General features: G+C 51.6%; 1 protein-coding gene across 9 annotated transcripts in view; it reads left to right on the top strand.

Annotated features, from left to right (window-relative positions):
* Positions 1-21,618, top strand: part of TNS3 (tensin 3) — a 237,493-nt gene that overhangs the window by 200,772 nt on the left and 15,103 nt on the right. For all 9 annotated transcript variants that reach the window (XM_059934302.1, XM_059934295.1, XM_059934298.1 and 6 more), the window contains 7 exons: positions 8,971-9,142; positions 10,439-11,037; positions 11,732-11,818; positions 15,563-15,694; positions 19,223-19,318; positions 20,050-20,127; positions 20,920-20,997. In XM_059934302.1, coding sequence (XP_059790285.1) covers positions 8,971-9,142; positions 10,439-11,037; positions 11,732-11,818; positions 15,563-15,694; positions 19,223-19,318; positions 20,050-20,127; positions 20,920-20,997 — 1,242 coding nt within the window. The remainder of the gene's footprint in view (positions 1-8,970; positions 9,143-10,438; positions 11,038-11,731; positions 11,819-15,562; positions 15,695-19,222; positions 19,319-20,049; positions 20,128-20,919; positions 20,998-21,618) is intronic.

Below are 21,618 nucleotides of genomic sequence, written 5' to 3'. Positions count from 1 at the left end.
AAAAGGTTTTCTGCTGTTAGGCTGCTCTTTTCGGAGGGGTTGGTTTTGGTTCTTTGGCTAGATGAGCGGGCCTTTCCTGGAGCTGCTTTTGTCTGACAGTTCTGGGATCTATGGGAGGCGGTAAGGAAACCAAGGAACTCACCACGGTGTCCTTCCTCACCTCCCCAGGTGCCCAGGTCCTTCTTTCCATCTGTCAGAGTTCCCTGTGCGTGTGGTTGTGTGATGTCCAGGGCTGCAGTTGTAAATTCAAGGACCGGGGAGGAGTGGGGCTACTCCATCTTGGCCAGAACCACAAGTTCCCAACATGATTATTTTCAGCATTGCTAATTTGGTAAACATTTACTGCACAGACACCTGCCATGTGCTGGGTGACTGTGGAAACCAAGGTGAAGCAGGCATGGGTCTCACTGCAGGGACTTCACTGGCTGGTTGGAGAAGTGATGCACAGGCGCCTGAAACATCCAACGAACGTACAGGAGATACATAACAAAGTTAGTGAGGAAGAGGAGTTTAGTGGAAGGCCTTCCATAATCAAATCCTTGTATAGAATGTGAAGCCTTAAGCTCGGGACAGAATCCTGTTTCCTAGAGCAGGTGGGGTTGAGGTAGCACATGGGCAGAGTTTTATAGTAAAAAGATGAAAACAAAAGAATACCTGTTGCCACCTCACTGCCCAGAGGGAAGAAGGGGAGGCTCAGTCCCAAGACCGCAGCCCCAGAAATCTGCTGGGCAGGAAGTGGGAGTGGCGCCCCATGGTCCTCTTGTGGGGAGGCCGCGACCCCTGATGACGAGCTCTCCAGAGCACGCCCCAGCCCTGTGGAAGGGGTACCATCGGCTCACGTTACTGCGGGGTCAGGGGCAGCGTGGACCCGGCTCCACCGGGCCAGGGAGACCCAGCCCCTTTGTACCCGTCCCTCAGTGCCGCCTCCTCTGGAAGATGCCCTGTCCTGTGGGGAGACGCCATGCCCGCCCTGGGAACGAGAGAGGGTCTCTTACACTGAACCCAAGGCACGTGGATTGTCAGACAAGCCGTCCTTCTCTGTACCACTGAGAAGCAGGAAACAGTGTGCACTCCGAGTGTAAGTGAGGGCAGGCCCTGAGCCTTAGTTTCCTGGGTCTGCCCAGGACATGATACCCTTGAGGGCTTGTTTCGAGGGCCAAGGAAGCCTGTTAGGTACCCCCCAGGTAGTAATTAGTAGTAGTATGTTGGTAATTTATGAAGAAAGCTTGCTTTTTCTGCTCACGTTGTGAAAATCCAGCTTAAATTACGCAGCAGTGCCATGTACTGCAGCGGGCCGCCTGTGTTAACTGGGAGGACCGCTGCCCTTGCTGGTGCCGACCTAACGAGGGGTTCACGGCGCTGCGTATGTTATGTAATCAGGGTGATTTAGAAGGACCGGGCGAAGACACCATTGCCTGGGTAGGGACCTGGTTTTAGAACCTGAGCAGTGATAATCTCTGGAAAACAGCAGACTTCTGGCTTCTGAAATTAGGGGAGAGATTGGCCGCCTAGGGCCCCAGTTACTGTGTGGGGTGGGAGGTCAGTGGATGCGGGTCCCCCTGGTGCCCTAGGGGTTCTGAGAGGTGTGGATCCTATGAGGATGTCTTAGAGTTGTGTCCTTTAAATCTTCCACAGGAAATAGGGCTTTCCAGTCACAACAAGACACTCTGTGAGATAACGGGAGGGTTTTAAGCCCCGGCCCTCTGTTGGAATGTGGTTTTAAGTCTCCGTGGTACGGTCCTGATGAGAGGAAGCTCTCATCCCAGTGAAGATGCCTCAGGGCTCCTGTGTCAGCCATCTTCACCAGGCTGATGGCTCTGTCCTTAGAAGGTCCAGGACAAAGTTTAGCGTGAAGGCCATGTCCCATTTCCAAAGGAAAGCCAGAGCGACTGGGGACTCTGCCTGAAGGAAGAAAGCAGTTTTTCTGAGAACCTAAGACTTCTAACCAACCGGGGGTCATGGGTACAGCATTTTCACCAAGATAGATCGGGTCTCATCTCGCATGTTCTGTGCCTTTTGCTGACAGTTTATCCGTTCCTGGGTGAGTCTCGTGGCTCCCCGCATTGTCGTCTTCATCAGCCCCTTACTCTCCACCTGAGTTATACAGGTTCTCCCTCTGCTTGGAACACACTGTCTCTGGTGTTTTTGGTTTTTTTTTTTTGGCTCAGCCCAAGGAAAGCTTCCCTGTGTCAATGCCTCTTTTCTCCCCTCTGGCGCCATCTCTCCCCATAGCCTGACAGCTGCTGTAACCATTCTTGTCTACCTGGATTCCCGCTGGATTGGAAGTAGTAGCTTTGAGGCAAGGCTCTTGTATCCCTGAGGCTGCTTTTTGTCGCAAGTAACCAGTCCCAACTCAATCTTGGGCAAAGGAACATAAAAGGAGGACATGAAACTATTCACAGAAGCCAAAAGGTGGGAGCAGCCCAAGTATCCGTCCACAGATGAAAGGCTAAACACAATGTGATTCATCCATACAATGGAATGTTATTCAGCCTTGAAAAGGAAGGAAATTCTTACACATGCTGCCACATGGATGAACCTTTAAGACATAGCCAGACACGGAAGTACAAATACTGTATGATTCCACTTATAAGAAGTACTTAGAGAAGTCAAATTTATAGAGACAGAAAGTAGAATGGTGGGTGCCAGGTCTGGGGGGAGGAGGGAAGCAGAGTTAGTGTTTAATGGGGACGGAGTTTCAGTTTGGCAAGATGACAAGAGTTCTGTAGATGGATGGTGGTGATGGTGACACAACATGTGAATTGCACCTAATGCCTCTGAAGTGCACACTTACAAATGGTTAAAATGGTAACATGTGTTATGTCTGTTTCACCTCAGTTTTTTAAAAAACGGAAATGTAAGTGAGGCCAGAACAGAGGGCAGTTCCAGCCTCGAGTTTGGTGTCAGGAGGCCTCATACCCTGACCCCCAGTTTCTCAGCTCTGTGTGCAAGCTCCCTCATCCCTGGGCTCTGGGGGGGGGGTCTCAGGTATCCTCAGGACCTCCGGCCCCAATGCCATTCTTCCTTAAAGTCTAGCAGGAAGGAAGGAGTTCGTTTTCCTGAGAGCTCACTCCACAGCCCACTTTTGAAAGATGCTCATTCTTTACAGGTTGCTAAGAGCCCTTGTTAGTCATTTGAGAAGCTGGCGTTGCTTAGTGCATCATCAGAGTAGAAACTGATTGGAAAGACTCATTGTGAAGAAGAAACTGTTTCCACTGTTGCCACATTAGAATTCCCTGCACAACACCAATGAAATGGGGGCAAATGTGTTTTCTTTCCAGCATGCTTGAATCAAAACCTCTGAATAGAAATGAGACATCTTAAAAGAATAAGAAGAAACAAGGTCCTGATTGTAGTGAGCTATTTTATCTGCATTTTCTGGTTCTTCTGTGTTATTGAGTAAAAGGAAAACTGTGGCATAAGTTTTTTGAAGGGGGTAATTCCGGTTTGGATGAGAACTTCACAGAAGGATCCCCTGTCTGTTAACAGACAGGGGCCCTGACTGCAGTGCTGGTTGGGGCACTTCTGGCTCTGCTGGAGGCATGAGAACATTGATGCTTCTAGAAGAGAGAGAGACAGTTCATCCTTGGGAGAGCACTCCTAGTACTTACTGAAAACCTTAACCCATAGAACACATTCGTACGATGTGACTGTGACATAAAGATTTACAAAAGAAAAAACTCAAGGTCAAGAAAGTATGTGTTTCTCCATATGGGGGCCGTTGATCATTTCCTTCTGTGTTTGTAGAGCATCTCTGGGGCCAGAGATGCAGGACTTTGATTTTTGACAAAAAGCATCTATCGCAGCATTGTTTTTTCAGTCTTCCAAGGTTTTCCTCTATTTAATTGACATTATATATCTGGCTGCCTGCCCATCTTTCCCTTGCTTTCAAGAAGATTGGTTAAGTGGTCTGTTGTTCATAGACAAATAGCTAAAAAATTATAAGGTAAGAGCTCCCTTTAAAAATCACTACTATTGGGCTTCCCTGGTGGCGCAGTGGTTGAGAATCTGCCTGCCAATGCAGGGGACACAGGTTCGAGCCCTGGTCTGGGAAGATCCCACATGCCGCGGAGCAACTAGGCCTGTGAGCCACAATTACTGAGCCTGCGCGTCTGGAGCCTGTGCTCCGCAACAAGAGAGGCCGCGACAGTGAGAGGCCCGTGCACCGCGATGAAGAGTGGCCCCCACTTGCCACGACTGGAGAAAGCCCTCGCACAGGAACTAAGACCCAACACAGCCATAAATAAATAAATAAAATTTTTAAAAAAATCACTACTATTGGACTTCCCTGGTGGCACAGTGGTTAAGAATCTGCCTGCCAACGAAGGGGACACTGGTTCGAGCCCTGGTCCAGGAAGATCCCACATGCCGCGGAGCAACTAAGCCCGTGTGCCACAACTACTGAGCCTGCACTCTGGAGCCCACGAGCCACAACTACTGAGCCTGCGTGCCACAACTACGAAGCCCGTACACCTAGAGCTCGTGCTCCGCAACAAGAGAAGTCACAGCAATGAGAAGCCCAAGCACTGCAACGAAGAGTAGCCCCCACTTGCCGCAACTAGAGAAAGCCTGCCCGCAGCAACGAAGACCCAAGGCAGCCAAAAATAAAAATAACTAAATAAATAATTTTTTTGAAAAGTACACAGTATAAAGCCTACAAAATTTAAATATCTAATGAATAATTTTTTAAAAATCACTACTATTGAACTTCCCATGCAATCTTGCTTTTTAAAATGCTTTAAATTTAGAGCTAGACAGCAGAAAAAGGACCGTTGTACCTATGAAATGTTTTATGTAAACCTCGTGGTAACCATAAAGCAAAAATCAAGAGCTGAGACATGACACATAAAAAAGGGGGGACTGAGCAAATCACCATAGGTGGAAACCACCAATTTACAAAGGGAGACAGAAACAGAAGGAAAAAGAAACAATGGGGAGATAAACTTAGAGCTAAAGAGACTCAAGAAATCATCTGCTCTGATCCTAATTGATGGGATTCTGTGAATGAAGAACCTGAGGTCCCAGAGGTTGAGAGCGTGTTCAGTGGTCCATGACTTGTGGTGGAACCCAGACTAGAACTTGGGGATCTGTGCACTCCTTCCCCAGCAGCCCCAGTTTCACACCTAGAACTAGAGTGAGAGAGAAAAAAAGGTTGGGTAATGTTCCATTTTGCAGAACTCTCTCAATTGGTGGAGAAGGGAACTTCTTGGTTAACTACATCATCCCAGGAGGGAAGGTCGGAGGGATGGTGATAGATATAGGTATGAAAGCTAAGTAGATAGCTATAGATAAAAGATAGATGAAAGGTGAACAGATAGATAAAAAGATAGACGGATGATAGATAGATAGATAGATAGATGCGTACACATGTACCATTTGGTCTATCAGAATCCCGCCAGCCTTCCAGGATTCCATCAATAGGTTTTCTCATTCACTTCTAAAGGTTTATTGTGAATATGCCAGCCAAAGGTTGAGACTATTTAGATAGTTAAATAACAAAACTCAAGTGTCTTCACCTGGATAGGCAAGAATAATCTTGACCTCAGCTAAATATATTTTCTTTTTCATTAAAGGTCATATAAAAAATGTAATGGCAATGTGTAACGATTAAGAGTAAGTAATATATGAGTGAATAATTTTTATACATTTTTGAGATTTTTTTATGTACCTAGGAGACAAGAAAATGTTGATTTTTTTTTTTTTTTTTTTTTAAATGTCACATGCCCTGACTTTTGTTAGTAAGTAGTGGTTCCTGCATCCAAGAGAAGAGGCATACGGGGATGAACCTTGATGTGTGGGCCCCTCCTTTACGTTTTCTGCCCGCCCATTCCCTTCCCGTGAAGGCCTCGGCACCAGGCTCTGGAGCACAGTGAGCTGAGAGCAGCGAGGGTTCCCTTTCTTCTTGTTAACTTATACTATGTGATGTAAATAGTGGTGACCGGAGAGCAAATGTCACCCAGCTTCCCACAGAACCTCCTGTAGTGGCCCAAATGGAGCATAAAAATAGGCCTTTTGGAAAAGAGCCTGTGACCCTCTCTCACCCTGTTCTGGGTAAAGGAAGTGCAGGAAGGGGAAGCAGAGGGGAGATGGTGGGCTGGACATCCCGGGAGCCCAGAGGGAGACCCCCTCCTCCCAGCCCTCAGCCCAAGACGCGCCGTCTGCACAGAGAAAACCAGGAAGTGAGGCGGTCGATTTCCAACCACTGAAGGTATTATGCGGCCTCCTCTGGGCGTCAGCAGGAAAGGGAAAATGTGAGAATGTGGTGAGGAGGAACAGACTTGCCACTCTGCCAGGACGATGCCAGGGACCCAAAAGAGCCCAGATCGGGTTGGGCACCAGAGCTCTGATGTGCACGGGGTGTACAGCAGGGTCCGTGTGGTCCCTAGTCCCCCGACTCTGTGGACACACCCTAGTGGGGGCTGTGGCCCCAGAAGTCTGACTACCCTGGAGCCCCTCATGTAGTTGGTTTAGGACAGACAGACATGCTCTCTGTGGCATCCGGAGCCGAGGAAAGCCTGCCGGCCGCGGGCTCGGGAGGAAGGCCGCCGGGACCAACGCCCGCACGCTTGTCGCCTGCAGGACCTCCCTCATGTCGGAACTCTCCTCTGCTCCCATGGCCGTCACCGCACCCCTGAGCCTCCTTCTGGGTCCAGAGCTGAGAAGACGGAGGCGCGATCCCCACCTCCACCAGGCAATGGGGCCCACGTACAGTCGTCCTTCTGGAAATTTCACCTATCGTTCAACCGTGAACAGCAAATGTGCAAGTTGAACAAAAACCAACCAGGACACGGTCTGTCTGCTCTCGGGCGTGTGCGCTTCGAGAAATGAGGTGAATCCACGCAGAAGAGTCTGCAGGCTCGACTCACGCAGCTGGTGCCTCTGCCTGTGCTTGGAGCCCGATTTCGAGGTCCTTCTCCAGCCACGTGGGTCTCCCGTTCTTTTGTCTCTGGATTCCCAGCAGGGCCGGTGGCCAGCGCCCCACCGCTTTGAGAATGAAGGGCGCACCCTTACCTCCCACGAGGCTCCCACTCCCGGTGCTGTTTGCATCTCTGAGCACGTGGAGGGGCCAGGAAGCCGGGGCCTCCACTCTGAGGTGCTTGGCCGCCCCCTTAGGAGTTAAATCCTGTTGCCCGGGCAGGGGGCAGAGGCTGATCTGACCAGAGGGAACAGAACCCAGCCACGTGCCCCAGAGTTGGCTCTAACTGAGTTAGGAACAAAGCCACTTTCATGGGAAGCGCTGTGCTGGTTGTTTTCTGGAACAGGCAGCATGATAACAGCACAAAGTGGGATCTTATTTCCCCTTGGCTTCTCCTCCTTTGCTGGGGCTCTTGGGCGCCGTGGGCGTGTGGTGTGGGATTCCTGAGGTGGCCGCGGCCCTGGGACTGGGCCAACATATGGCTCCCGTCACTGCATGGGGACCACTGAGAGCAACCTCAGTGCTGGAGGCACTGGTCCTGCGAGGAGTTGCTGTGTGCGCGCTCGTGCCACGTGCTCTCAGGCGCGGCCCGTGACATGCTCAGACAGCCCGAAAGCGGGTGCGCTAGACTTGATGGACAAACCGTTTTTCTGATCCAGTGGTTCTGTGCTGCTCCTTGACGTGGGGTCGTAGGGGCTGCTTGGCACCTCTATTGTCCTCCCACTCTTCGGGCCAACCTCCTGAACCATATTTCCACACTTTGCCCTGCCCTGTACTTTTTTGTCGGTGCCTTGGTTAACTCATTCATTAATTCATAGCATGACTGACCTGAAGCTCCCACCAGCTGCCAGCTCAGTGGAGGGGCCAGCAGTGAACACTGGGGGCTTCTCCTGCCCTATGAGCATGGAGCCTGTTTCTGAAACATTTTCAGTTTAGTTATTTTGAAGTCTGTGTCTTTTAACTCCAATGTTTGTATTAGCTGTGGGTGTTTTTTCTTTTCTTTCTTCTTTTCTTTTTCATTTTTTTGTTTTCTTTTGCATGTTTTTGTTTTGTTACCTGGAATGCCTGATCAGTTTTTTTTAAATTAAATATTTGATATTATGTCCATAAAATTATAGGTATATTGATAGATGCATAGATGTCAGATAGATAGATGGGTGGATAGGTGACAGATGGTTGGATAAATGGAAGGGTAAATGGATGGATAGATGGGTGATAGATGGGTGGATGGATGGATGGATCGATGATAGATGGAACTGAGTAACACGAGTGATGTGAAATTTTTTTCAACTTTATTATTTTCTGATCAGTCCTCCCTTATTTTAAGGCAGAAAGCAAAATAACCTGTATTTCTCACAATATTATTTTATTGACCATGGTAGATTTGTCCAGTTCTCAAAGCTTAGTTTTTTAAAAAAAGGCAAAATATTAAAAAAACAAACAAACCCAGAAATAGTGGTGATGCTAGGCTGTGAGCAGGACGGACATCGGGTCAGTGGATCATGTGACGTTCCCTGCGGTGTGCGGGTGTCAGACAGGCAGGCTTTCCTGGTGCTCAGCTTCTCCTCCTCCTGTGACGGGGGTCAGGCCAAGTGGCCTCTGCACCTCTTGGGGGTGAAGACACCGCAGGCAGGGCCGAGCTGGCGGAGGGAAGTGTTAGCCGAAAGCACGCGACCCAACCTGGGGCACAGAGTGCCGCTGGGCCGGCACGTTATGGAAAGTGGGTCTTTTCTGTGGTTTGCACAGAGGCCTTGCCCTTTCTAGAGTGGGAAATGGCTTACCTCATCAGCACGGTAAGTATATCAGGGCAAACTGGTCCTCAGGTGAGATGCTGGGCTCCCTCCCGTCTCACTGTAAACAAACATCATCAGTGGATGGTGGTCATCAGTACGTGTTGAGAGCTGCGAGCAGGGACTGGTCAGGTGTTTCTCCTTTTGGAAATGTGCCGGGCAAGAGGAAGCTGCCCTTGGTGGGGTCGGGTCACCTCCTTCTGCAGCAGAAAGCTTCGGAAGTGGCACTGCTCCTTACAGTCTGCTCGTGTTTCCTTGATCCAGAACCACGAGGCTGCCCTGAGATTCTCGGTCACTCCGTGGGGATGTCAGAGAGCCCTGTTGGACCCAAACCTGCGATGCTCCGGGCCGACATGCCCACGGCGCCCTCCTTCCAGCGGGCGTTCACATCCTCCTGCACCATTTCTGGCCACAGCCCCAGCCAGCGGAGGGGGAGGTAAGGTGGCCTTTGAACCGAGCACAGGCTGCTCTTACAGACCCCAAACCCAAGCACCACGGAGGGAAGGCGGGGGCTCGTTCATCCTCCACATGACACCGGGCTGCCTTGTGGATTGACAACAATCACTCTTCCAAAATGCAGTCAAAATAAAAACTCCTGAGTCCACCCTCAGTGTTAGCAGGCGGAGTGCTCAAGGAACACACTGCACTTAGAGTCTGGGCACAGTGGCCAGTTCAGGACCGAGCATCCGTGAAAACGTTGTCTGAGCTGAGGCTGGAAAGGGGGTGCAGTGGCCAGGCTAGGAGGGGGCCTGCCCGGGGCTGCAGATTGGGGTGGAGAGAGCAGGCAGGACGTGCTGCTCTCGGAGACATGGAATTTGTGCAGGTGTTCGGGAAAGCATGGGGGGTGGTGCAGGAACACCCCTCAGTGGGATTGGAGAACAGAAACGTTGGGCCACGGACAGAGAGAAATGTCCTATTTCTCCTTCACAAAGGACTGCCACTGAGCAAATTCAGATGCTCAGGGTAGGAATCATTTCTTAGTATTTTACTTGTGGGCACATTGCTCTACAGTTACCACCCTTAATTCCACCTCCTTTCTCTTTACAAAAAAGGGGGACATTGCATTTCAGGACTTGACATCACACACAGAGCAAATACATGTTTGCTAGTGTGTTAGCTGTCTTTCTGTATTTCTAAATGTAATTTCCAATACTCTTAATATTGGAATTGCCTATTTTTGATATGGCAATCTCCTTTGTATCCTTAATCAGCTGGTTTTCCTGCAAGCACTTATGAAAACTGACTGTGTCAGGCACCTATGTTGGGCATCGGGAAGAAGAAGAGAACGGGGGGAGGGAGGTTTAAGCAGATCCCGTGGTTGGTGCATGCGTGGTGGGACCAGAGGGAGGACACAGCTAATCCCTGTGCACACGCGGACACCAGCTTCAAGGTCAGGACACAGTTGAGCTACGTCTTGAATTGAAGAGAAGAGGGGACTTTGCCAGGTGAAGAGAGAGGAAGGAAGAGGCACACAGGCTGGGGAGGCAGGGTCGGACCACCTCCCCCCCCACCCCAGTCCCTGAGGCTGTAGACTGAGCATCTGGGGTGAACAGTCAAGTGGGAGGCTGCAAGGGCCGGGCCTGAGTTCAGATATTCGGGGAGCGTCGCGCTGCTGCAAGAGGAGCCTCGGCGCCCAGCCTCCCCATCCCCGTCCCCGTCATGTGGGAGCCGTTGCTACCGTCCAGGCATCTCCCTGGCCGTGTCGTTCCCTGACGGTTTGTCTTTTGAACAGCCCTTCCTCGGCCGAGCACCAGTGGGTGGAGACCAGCCCCAAGTCCACGCTGACCCTGCTGGGGAGCAGCCGGCCCGGCAAGGACGGCCCCGGGCGGCCCCGCTTCCCGCCGGCCGAGCTGCAGACGTCCTTCCACGGCCCCGAGCTGTCCCTGGCGGAGCCGCCGGAAGCTCTGGGCCCCCCGGGCAACCAGGCCTTCCTGAGCTTCGGCTCTGCCCCCGAAGGAGGTGGGCTCCCCCCCGGCGAGGACCCGGGGGCCTTGCTGGCCAATTCCCACGGAACGTCCCAGGCCCCCGGCACCCCGCGGACAGCAGCTGAGGCTGCCGACAGCGGCTTCCTGTCCCACAGCTTTCTCACGGTGGCACCTGGACAAAGCAGCCACCACAGCCCCGTCGTGCAGGGCCCGGGGCTGAGCCTGCCCGGGCAGCCGCCCCTTCCCGAGAAGAAGCGGGCCTCGGAGGGAGACCGTTCTTTCGGCTCGGTGTCCCCGTCCTCCAGCGGCTTCTCCAGCCCTCACAGCGGGAGCACCATGAGCATCCCTTTCCCAAACATCCTCCCGGACTTTTCCAAGGCCGCCGAGGGAGCAGCGCCTTCCCCAGGTAGGCGCGCCTCCACGGGTAGGGCCCCCCGCCCCGTGCTCACAGGTGCAATTGGGCAGGGAAGGACCCTGGGGTTACAGCTGGGCCTGCCCCGTGAGCCCCAGTGCTAGGGCTGGGCTCAGCGCCTTGAGAGAAGAATCCAGAGCCTTCAGGGGGTCTTTTCCACCTCACTAGCCCGAAGCGAAATACCGATCCAGAGCCGCCTCCCAGTTCATCTCGGCTTGTGCGTTTATTCACGTTAGATTCATTCCGACAACAGAAAATGCACGCATCTGTGGTGGTTCTGTTTTTGTCCCCTTTGACTTGGAACCAGTGTTCTGTGACAGTAACTTTAAAAAAAAAAACATTAAACAAATACATTTGAAATTTGATTGTGAAGTGTTTCAAATGTAAAAGATATAATAAGACACTGCCAGGAGTAAGCAACCCCAGCTCTGCTCTGTGTGCTTCCTGTCTCTCTAACTGCGTGCTGTTGAAATGTGCTGCAGGGTCCTGCTGTCTTTGTGTTTTCTGTTACGAAACAGTCCCTCCCTGCTCCGAGTCAGGCTTCTCCCCTGTAGTTAAAGAGAGCGCTCTCCCCAGGGCACCCCATCCTCGCCCAGGGTGGGACTTTGAATTTCTAGGTCCCTTTGAGGTGAGAGCTTGCAATGAAAAACGCCCTTCACAGTTATTGTTTTTGAATTCTGTTTTGCAGATAATCCAGGTGATAAGCACGTGTCCGTGAACTTTGTCCAAGACACATCCAAGTTCTGGTACAAGGCAGATATCTCCAGAGAGCAAGGTGCGTGGGCGTGACAGGGGCTCTGCATCCGGGAAGGAGGACGGCGGGGTGGGGGCATCAGGGTGGGACGGATGAGCTGGAGCAAGGCCTGTACTTCATGACTCGCCTTGAGGGGAAGGCTACGACCTTTAAGTTTTTATTGGAAAAGCTCAGTCCTGATGAGGGAGCCGGCCGGGATGGGCACCGGCCACGATCGTTCTAGCGTGTGGGGTGTAATTTCTGGTGGCTTCCACCAGCCAAGGTCTGGCCAGCGTTGCCAGTGATGACGTGATGAGAAGACGTCATGGGCCCCAGCCGCTGGCCTGAGGGTCAGTGGAGGAAGGAGAGGTGTCTTTCTAACACCGTTCATGGGCACACCTGCCTGTGTCACACTGGAAAGACAAGCTGCTGGCGGACTCAGCCCAGCATGTCACACACAGCACAGCAACTCTGGGTGCGCGGTACAATCGGAAGACAGCTGGCAAAAATGAGGAATGGTTAGTATTTTTGAGCAGTGAAGTCGCGTGTCACTTTTTACTAGAACACGAATAGAAGAGGCGTCCCAGAGGGACGCTGGCATGCCGTCGGTGGTGGTCCCTCTGGGGCAGCCCCTCAGGCGAACAGCACTCGCTCCAGCAGAATTCGTGGGATCCCTGCGACGTGCTGGCCCCGCTCACGGGAGCCACCGTCCTCCCTGGAGGTGACGACACGGCCGCCTGTGGGCTCATCACTTCCGGACGTCCCTCCGAGAGGATGACGGTGGAACTGGCTGGGGCTGGCAGATGCTGGCCAGGGTACCCAGAAAGAAGATTCCCCAGGGGCTGCTCTCAGCAAGTGGGGAAGAAATCACAGCTGCTCTCCGGGGGAGTGTCTCTCAAAAATGCCTGGATGTGAACAGTTAAATGGCTGGAAAACAGCCCTGTCCAACGTTGTCATTGAAATTCTTCTACTCAGTTAGGCAGATAATAAAAATGGTAAGAATGTGCCTTTCTCCCCATGAGCTCAATGGGCCTATTCTCATTTCCTATGAGGGGCGCTCGCTTGGCCTGGAGAGGCTTCTGAGGCCCTGAATTGGCCTTTGTGCCGTGCACGCCCCACGTTCCAGGCGCTGCTGTGGCCAGATGCTCCGTCCTCGTCCCCTCCCTGCTCTGGTCACAAGAACCCCCAGGACTGTGGCCCTTAGCTCCAGTGCCTCAGTGCCTCATCCAGCCCGACGGACCCTGAGAAGTGCTTGTCGGGGACCCTGCCCTAGAGTATTCTGAGCAGACCCTCCTACTCTGGCGGCTCAGCCTTGCAGACCAGGGTGAGGGCTGGGCTGGGCCGCCCCCCTTCTCTGACTGAACAGCCGGGCTCCGGCTTCCGAAGAGGCGGGCTTGGTTGGAGAGCGCTAGGCGGGTCCTGCGGAATGGCGATGGGAAAGCCTTCCGCCTGGGGTTTGGGGGAGAGGATCTGGGTGGAGGGCACCTCCCTTGGTGGCACCTGCTGGGCGGTAGCAATTACTGTCGTCATTTGTCTAATGTTAGCCACACATTTACAAATATTTCTTTGGGGTGGACTCCATCTCAAAATAGCTAATATGTGCATTGGGCATTGATTTTTCCAGTTGAACTCCGAAAGCATAACTTCCTCTATTTTCTAGATATTTTGTGTAGACAACACCTACACAGATGAATGTTCTGTTGGGTGTGCCGACTTCTCCAGATGGAAGAAAACCATCCGTGGGTTTTGTTGTAACTGCTGGGATATGCCTTTTTCTGGAAAAACTGTAATGAAATTTCAGGGAGATTCAGGAGGGGGAAAAAAAAAGCCCTATAGCCTGTTTTGGGGCACAATTGTTCACATATTACTATGGCAAGATTAGTACCTTGGGACTTTTTAAAGGTGAACATAAAAACCTTAGGAGGAAAGTAAAGTAGAAATTAAGTATGGTTGTTCCAGCCGTGCTCTCAGGCCTCTGCCCTCGAATCCTTGAAAACACCAGCTGCAGGGAGAGAGGTGATGAGGGTCCCGTGGGTGTGCCCGAGCCCCTTCTCACACCCTCAATGCGGGCTCATTTCTGTTCCGGAGACAATGAGTCCAGCATCGCCCTCAGGCTCCCTCTGCGGGCGCGTGAGACTCCGGCTTCCTTGTGCCCAGCTGGCCTGGCTTCAGGGATGAGGTCTGGGAGGTGAGGACGGGCCGGAGCAGAGCCGGCCTTCCCTCTGCTGCCCCGAAGTCTGCCTCCCATGAGGCTGGGGCGCTTTTTTCCACCACAGTGAAGTAAAATCATGATTTACAAAGAAAAAGCTCTGGTGAGGTTATCACAATTGAAAACTATAACTTCTGTAAGTGATCTTTCCCCTACTTTAAAAAAATAATACGTCTTCAGCCCCCGTATGCTATGAGACAAAACCGGCTGCGAAGGCCTGGGGTCCCCCGTGGTGTCCACCCACCCTCCCCTCCCCGGCCTTGAGTTGCTGGAGCAGCAGGTGGGCTTTCACTCCACTGCGTCAGGCTTGCACCCCCCAGGGTCACACCAAACCCGCTCCCCTTGGAGAGCGCTGTGCTTTTCTGTCTCTCGTCCCCTTCATGCGGCAGCGTACAAGCTCCTGCCTTATGGCCTTGTCCTGCAGGGACTGGGGCAGTGCCATGGAAGAGTGTGTACAAGAAACCAATTGTTTCATCCTGCAGCCAAGCAAATGCCATGCCGGGGGATTGGGGCTGGAGTCGGGTGCACAGGGGGCCTGGGACAGAGGGCTTCCTGGGGTTATTTCCTGAGGCGTGACGGGGCTTCCTGCCACTCCTGGGTTTATGTCCGGGCCCCCCATCTACTCCAGACGGCGCCTTGGGCGCTACAGAAAGGCGGCATTTCCATGGCTATAATTTTCTAGTGCCTTATATTTTAAATCCCTGGTTTTCTTTTTGTAAAATGTAAAGTTTATAAGAGACATTCTGAGAGATGTTCTGGTTACTAGAGAAAATTCTCGCCGGCGTCTGGGCTGCGTCAACTTGAGGTTACTGTCACCCTAACCCACCCATCCCTCTTTCTTCCCGTATCCTGAGCGTGGGACCTGGGGGAGCCAGACTTTGAGCTTGAAGGGGAGGGATGTTCTTGTTAGGTGACAATCAGTGTGACATGCCTCCCAGCCTCACCAGGGGCAGGTGGAAGGTGCAGTGCCAGGTGCAGCTCGTGGCCCTGACTGACTGGGGACGGCCGCATCGAATACGGGTTCACAGCCTCGTCCAGGCTGGAAACAATTGGCCATAACTGCCACACCTGCCTCAGAGCCACGGGACGGAGGGCCACCTACGATCCCCCTGGGGCAAATCTTAGAATTCGCGTTAGATAATCAGTAACTTTTGGGGTACACTCACAGTCTTCAGAAAGTGGGATTGGAAACTTCTTTCCTTCTATTGAAAGTTGAAAGCGCACTTTCTAAAATCTCTAGGAAAAATGCCACGCGGGGAGACGTAGGGCAGGGCCACGGCGGGGAGTGCGTGGCAGCCCCTGTGCCAGTGAGGCTCGGTTTCCTGGGCTGTCAGGTGTGGGGGGGTCCTCATTTGGCCTTCACAGGTGCTGCGGGGTTCACAGGAGTCGTGTGTGAAGGCAGCACCTTTGTGATCTAAAGGGACGGGTCACCCTGTGTCCCTGTGTCCTTTACGGTCAGACCCCCAGGAAACCTCGGGCCATCACAGAGGCTTCCCTCACCCTTGTCACGGCCCTGAGTGGAGGCAGGCCGTGGCCTCCCCCGGCAGACGCTCACGTCTCTCTGTTCCCCTCTGCAGCCATCGCTATGCTGAAGGACAAGGAACCCGGGTCATTTATCGTCAGGGACAGCCACTCCTTCCGAGGCGCCTATGGCCTGGCCATGAAGGTGGCCACGCCCCCGCCCTCCGTCTTGCAGCTGAACAAGAAAGGTGGGTCCCTCTGGCTCTTCTCAGTGGCACCTCGCCTGTCAGTTACCTTTGTGCCTGTGAGATGGTGGGTGACCTGGAACAGCACTCATAGCTTTTCTTCTTCTTCTTTATTTTTTCGGGTGTATTTTGGTAAGTACTGTCTTGGCTCAAGAAGGAAGGTTAATTGTTTGTAAATTTTTTTTTATTGCTTTGATGGGTGATCAGATGTCAGAACAATGGAGCAAGTCCTCTGATAAGGCATCTTTGCTCCCATTTTCAGCCCTGTATGCCTCAGTTCCCTCCTGCTTCCTGTGGGTAGACATCTATAATAAATCCCTACGTGTCTTCTCACTATCTGTCCGCTGCACACAAACATGCGTTTTTCCTTTTCTCTTACATAGAATGTGGCATACTATATACACGGTTCTTGTTCCTACACCCAGTAGAGTATTTTGATGGATTGAAAGTGAGGCCAGTGCAAGCCTGGAGTCATGAGATTATCCTTCCTTAGGGGGAAGGACAAAGCCTTCTTCCTCTCTGGTCCAACAGTCTGCACAGGTGGCAAATACTAGCCGAATACCGTGTAATACAGGCAAGGCTTCTTCTTACCTTTTTAATGTTTTTTGTCATGAACATAACCATGTATAGAAGAGTTTGCGATGCCTGCATGCACAGGTAAGCATTATTATGAAGCAGACAGGCATGTACCCAAACATAGGTGACGACCTTGTGGGGAAGCCCCTACATGCCCTTTCCTGTGTGTTGTAATCCATCGCCACCATTACTTTTTGGTTTCCAAGGATCCTGGATTTGACTAGGTGAGGCCCTTCCAGCGGTCCCTTGTCCTTCTGACATACCCCCCATTAGTCCGTGAGCACGCCAGCTTTCTGAAACAGCAAACGTGTTTTAGGCTTACTTTGTACTTCCCCTGCCCCAGCCATTTCTCTAAAGATCCTTGGTTCTTTTTATTGGGGAACGGTATCTAGAAACCAAGATCTAATCGCTAGGTTTGCTCTTTGCTATTGGAGTACCATTCCTTCTCTCTAGGACCTGAGCTAGGGAATGTATCATTTAAAAAAATTCCTGAGCTCACGTTGATACCACCCATTCAAATACAGTATCACCAGGTCCTTTCTCACCTCTCCTTCAGGCACGAGCTCGGTTCCCAACAAATCAATACACTTATTCCCTTTCTCTGTCCCCTAATATGTGGTTTCTGGTTTATTCTTTTCTTTCTTTTTATCGCACCCTGCCCTCCTTGCCCTTTTTTTTTTTTTTTTTTTTTTTTTTTTACCAACTATGCCACAAACTCTAAGGAAAGGGAAAAGATTCTTTTCCCCTAAATGGAGATTGTGGAGTGGAATGTCGGCAAGTTACATGGCTCTTCCTAGGGCACCTGGGCTCACCTGGGTGGGGCAAGGGTGGATCAGGGTAAGCACAGATTCTGAACCTTTGGTGTTTAAACAAAACGACACTCGCCTGCTTCACTCACGCTCTGTGCCCAGTACCAAATCCTGGGATGGAATCTCTGCTTAAAGCTTCCTAGAGAAAATTGCCTTGGAGTGAGTTTTACACCTTGAAGAATGAGATTTGGTTTCCAAGGGGTCCGGCTTCAGGCATGGCCAAGGGGTTTTCAGGAAACTTAGATGGTCGGTTTGGGCAAAGGTAGTGGTTGTGTGAATAGAAGGGGGGGGGGGCGAGGCTGAGAAGGGGCAGGTGATTCAGAGCCCAGATCCGTGGCTATTGTCATGTCTGGAAGTGAAGGGGGAGAAGGCTCTGTGCAGATCAGGCAGAACAGGGGAGCCTTGGAAGGAGGGCCCCAGGGCATCCAGAATTCTGCACGAGAAGCGCCACCAAACGCTCCACTCGCTTTCCAGTGGTTTAAATAGAGGCTTTTGTAGCTCAAGAGCTGACTGGGCCCTGAGTGTGGAGGGTGTAAGGTGTTTGGCGGTATCTGGAAACATGCTGAGTGATGATTGTATCAGAACAGAGTCTCAGGACTGGAACCTCTGAGGGTCTGTGGAGACAGAGATGGGTGATGAGGGAGCTTGAGTGATTGCGTGGCAGCTCCCGGGCTCCTCGGTTTCAGCTGAAGCTTTTAAAACAAGGCCAAAACTTTTTTTTTTTTTTTTTTAACTGCATGCATTATCTTTTTGGAAACACAGATGGTGGTGTATAATTCTTACCTCCAGGCCTGCATCCCGCCTCTAAGGCCCACTTTGTCTCAATCTTCAGGCAAAGGCAACAAAATAGAGCATATTAGAATAGCAGACTTCAGGACATGTAACATTGCCAGGCGCATCCTCTGGGTGAAATTTTGTCTGGTTGCCTTGCCTTCACCCGGCCCCTGGATTTGGCCTTTGGATTTCACAGCCTAAGGATAGATCTGAGAGGACAGTTGACCAGGAAAAAGCCCAGCAAGTCACCACCCACCCCTGGTACCCCGGAGACGGAACAGCGACAGATGTGTGGGGTGCTGGTCTCCAAATCCACATGCAGCTGGGTCCCCCACTGACTCACTTCTCACCACTGGCATCCAGACCACACTCTGTGTCTGCCTTCAGTTTGGAAGCCGTGGATCATTTTCCTCCCACAACTGAATGGCACAATGTTCTTGTCCCCATTTTTATTCAGTACTGCCTTTTATGGAATCTGCTCATTTCCCTTCCTACCAGCTATACTGCCCCTGTGAAATGCTGACACCGATGTTGTTGATATTAGTCAGTGTTGTTTAAAATAAGCATCACTGGGGAAGCCTGCTATGGGCCAGGTGTGGGGCCCATACCCACCTCTAGCAGGTCCTGCCTTCAGAAATGTTAGAAGTAACGGCAGGCAGACGCGTTCCCATGGGGACACGTTCCCATGGAGACACGTTCCCAGGGAGGGTGCTGAATGAGGCAGGGCGGAAACACTGCGCACCGTGAATGTGAGTGTCTGCGGGACTCATTAGCATAGTGCAGTGACTTCTTTTTCTTCTGTTCGTTGTCTGTACTTTTCCACCATCAGACAGTTTGCCATGCTGTGGCTTTTCATGATGCACTTTCTCTTTGGGCTCGTGGGCTGGCATGAACGCAGGTCTGTGCAGCAGCAATATGATTAGAGGGCTTGCTGTCAGGAGGGGCTTGTGTACCTGACTCCTGGCTAAATCTTACCCAGGAAGACTGGCACCCTTCCAGCTCTTTCCAGTGATTCATTCTTGGGCATCATGCTGTGTCTGGGTCTTTCTAAGTTCTCCTCTTAGGTAGGAGGCAAAGGAGCTGGGGGTCCATGTTCCCAGTTCTTAGCTGCTCATTTCCGTCCCTGGGAACTCTGCAGTGTTTGAGGCTGTCTGCTAAGGACTCCTCCACCTCTAAGCACAGTCACTGGAGGGGATTCTAGCTGCCCATCGGGCAGTGCTCAGCCAGCCTTCCCGCAGCCCAGCTACCATTCCTACAGTGGTTCTCGGCAGCCAACCTACTGCGGGGGCCAGGCTCTCCTTCCCTCTCTCTCATCCTCCCATGATCTCAGTTTTAAAAATTCTCTTCTCTTTCTTTTAAACCTCTACCACAGCTGGAGATTTGGCCAATGAACTCGTTCGGCATTTTTTGATCGAGTGCACCCCGAAAGGGGTGCGGTTGAAAGGGTGCTCCAATGAACCGTATTTTGGTAAGTGGCTGAGAGCCTGACTTGGCGTTCTGAACCCACGAGCACGCGTTGTGTCTGCTCAGTGCCATCACTCCGCTGGGGCTTCACGCAGAGCATTTACTTTTCATCCCCATTCAGAGATTCCTCAGTTATCGTCTCTAAAATAAACTGGATATGAAATTGTTCTTAAAAGCTTTCTCAAAACTAAGCAAATAAAATGCACGGTGCTGGGACTGGAAATGCAGATTCCACAAGGTACGGTCCAGGCAGGCGGACAGAGAAGGGTGGACAAGGTAGGGGCCTGAGTGTGACCCCCACCCTCCGGGCACAAGAGAAGCACAGGCTCCCTGTAAGACGAGAGCCTTCCCGCCCCTGCAGGCATGTCCGAAAGACGGCATGAGCTCACAGGCAGAGCTTGAGCAAAGCAAAGCATCACCTTACAGAGATGATTTGGTGGTACCCGTGGGAGCTGTCTCAGATTCAGCAGACTGTGTGACTTGTTCTTTATGAATTGGTAATGACGTGTCTTTGCTGAGAATCATCTGCAGTTCCCTTTATCTGCCCCTTCGCCGTCTGCTGAACTTATGGCTTCGTTGAAGTTTTGCACAAATTCCCACAATAATGGAGCATGTCGGGTGCTAAAAATATAAGGGGTCACCCTTTGCAGCAGCCTCCTTTCAGCAGATAAATTGGCTGAGCAACACAGTATTTAGGGCGGTGCTAACGCCTGTTTGCTGTTCATCTGTTCACAGGGAGCCTGACGGCTTTGGTGTGTCAGCATTCCATCACGCCCTTGGCTTTGCCCTGCAAACTGCTCATTCCGGATAGAGGTAAGCTGCCGGGGCCTGAGGGCCGCTCTGGCTCTGTGTGGGATCACCCGCAGGGTGTTGGAATCCAAAGAGATTCCTTGAGAAAAATCAGACCAGAACTTCCTTTCCATCACCTACTCTGTGGGTAAACCCTGAATAGTTCACCCAGGTCAGGTAAGAAGAGGTGGCCCGCTGCCCCTGCAGCCTCCGGTCATGTCTTTATGTCATGGCTTTGTGAAAAGTTTCCTTGGAGCCAAGATTCTGTAGCTCAAAGTTATAAAATGCCTGGACTCAGAGACCTTCCAGGTCATTTGCATTTAAATTTTATAATTCTACAAAGTCAGCAAAATGTTGATATTGTTGACATTAGGTGCTGGATGAACTATTGTCTTTACCTTTGTGTTTGTTTCAAAATATTCACGGTGAAAAGATTTTTAAAAATAGCACCCACAGCAGGCGATCAGGCATATCCCCGCTTTCCTAGACAATCTCAAGTTCACATAATTGTCTTATATTCCAGAAACATGATTAATTTAAAATACAGGCAAATGTGACTTACCTTTTAAAATGTAATTGTTCATATAAATTAATTCGGACGTGAGAAAGCTGTTTTGCTGGGCTGTGCCATCCCAGCTTTTGCTTGCACTGTGGTGATGGTTCTCTGCGCTGGGCTCTTGTCTGCAGGAGGAAGGCCCAGCTCTGCAGAGCCTGTGCTTCACCGTCCGGGCCTCAGTCATGAGCATCCACATTGTCATGGTCATTCTTTGCCTGGGAGGTGGACTCATTTCTGCGTTTTCTTGCTCCTTCCTGCAGACCCGTTGGAGGAAAGAGCCGAAAGTTCTCCGCAAACGGCGGCCAACTCTGCGGCCGAGCTCCTGAAGCAGGGGGCAGGTCAGTCCCCACTGCGTTTTCCGCTCCTCCAGGTTCCTGGGCAGGGATGGGCTCAGTGACACGGCTTCCTTTCTTACCTTCGGTCTGGGCTCCTTTCCTTGCTGTGTCAGAGGAGGTTTCCTTCTGTAGAAGCCGCCACAGGGCTGGGCTGGGTGGGGCTTCAAGTGTCCTGGCGGCAGGGCCAGGACTCCACAGGCCGAAGATGGCCAAATTCAGTGGAGTAAATGTCACAGCCTGGGTTTCATTTGGGGGAATGTGGGCGACCTGCCCCTCCAGCTGGAAATGTTAAAAAGATCAATGAGTCCGCAGATGGACCCAGGGTGACACAGACCCCCAGACAGCGAGCTCCCCGGGGCACTTTTCTTATTACTAGACTTTATTTTTTAGTGCAGTTTTAGGCTCACAGCAAAATTGAGAGGAAGGTGCAGAGAGTTCCCATATAGCCCTTGCCCCTGCACATGCGCAGTCTCCCTCATTACGTCCCCCATCAGAGTGGGACATTTGCTACAGTTGATGGACCTACATGGACACCTCATAGTCACCCGGAGTCCAGAGTTTACATTGCTGTTCACTCTTGGTGTGTATTCCGTGGGTCTGGACGAACGTTTGATGACATGCATC

Source organism: Balaenoptera ricei, chromosome 9, assembly GCF_028023285.1.
Source record: "Balaenoptera ricei isolate mBalRic1 chromosome 9, mBalRic1.hap2, whole genome shotgun sequence".
NCBI lineage: Eukaryota > Metazoa > Chordata > Mammalia > Artiodactyla > Balaenopteridae > Balaenoptera > Balaenoptera ricei.
This window is presented reverse-complemented; position numbering and strand designations above follow the sequence as displayed.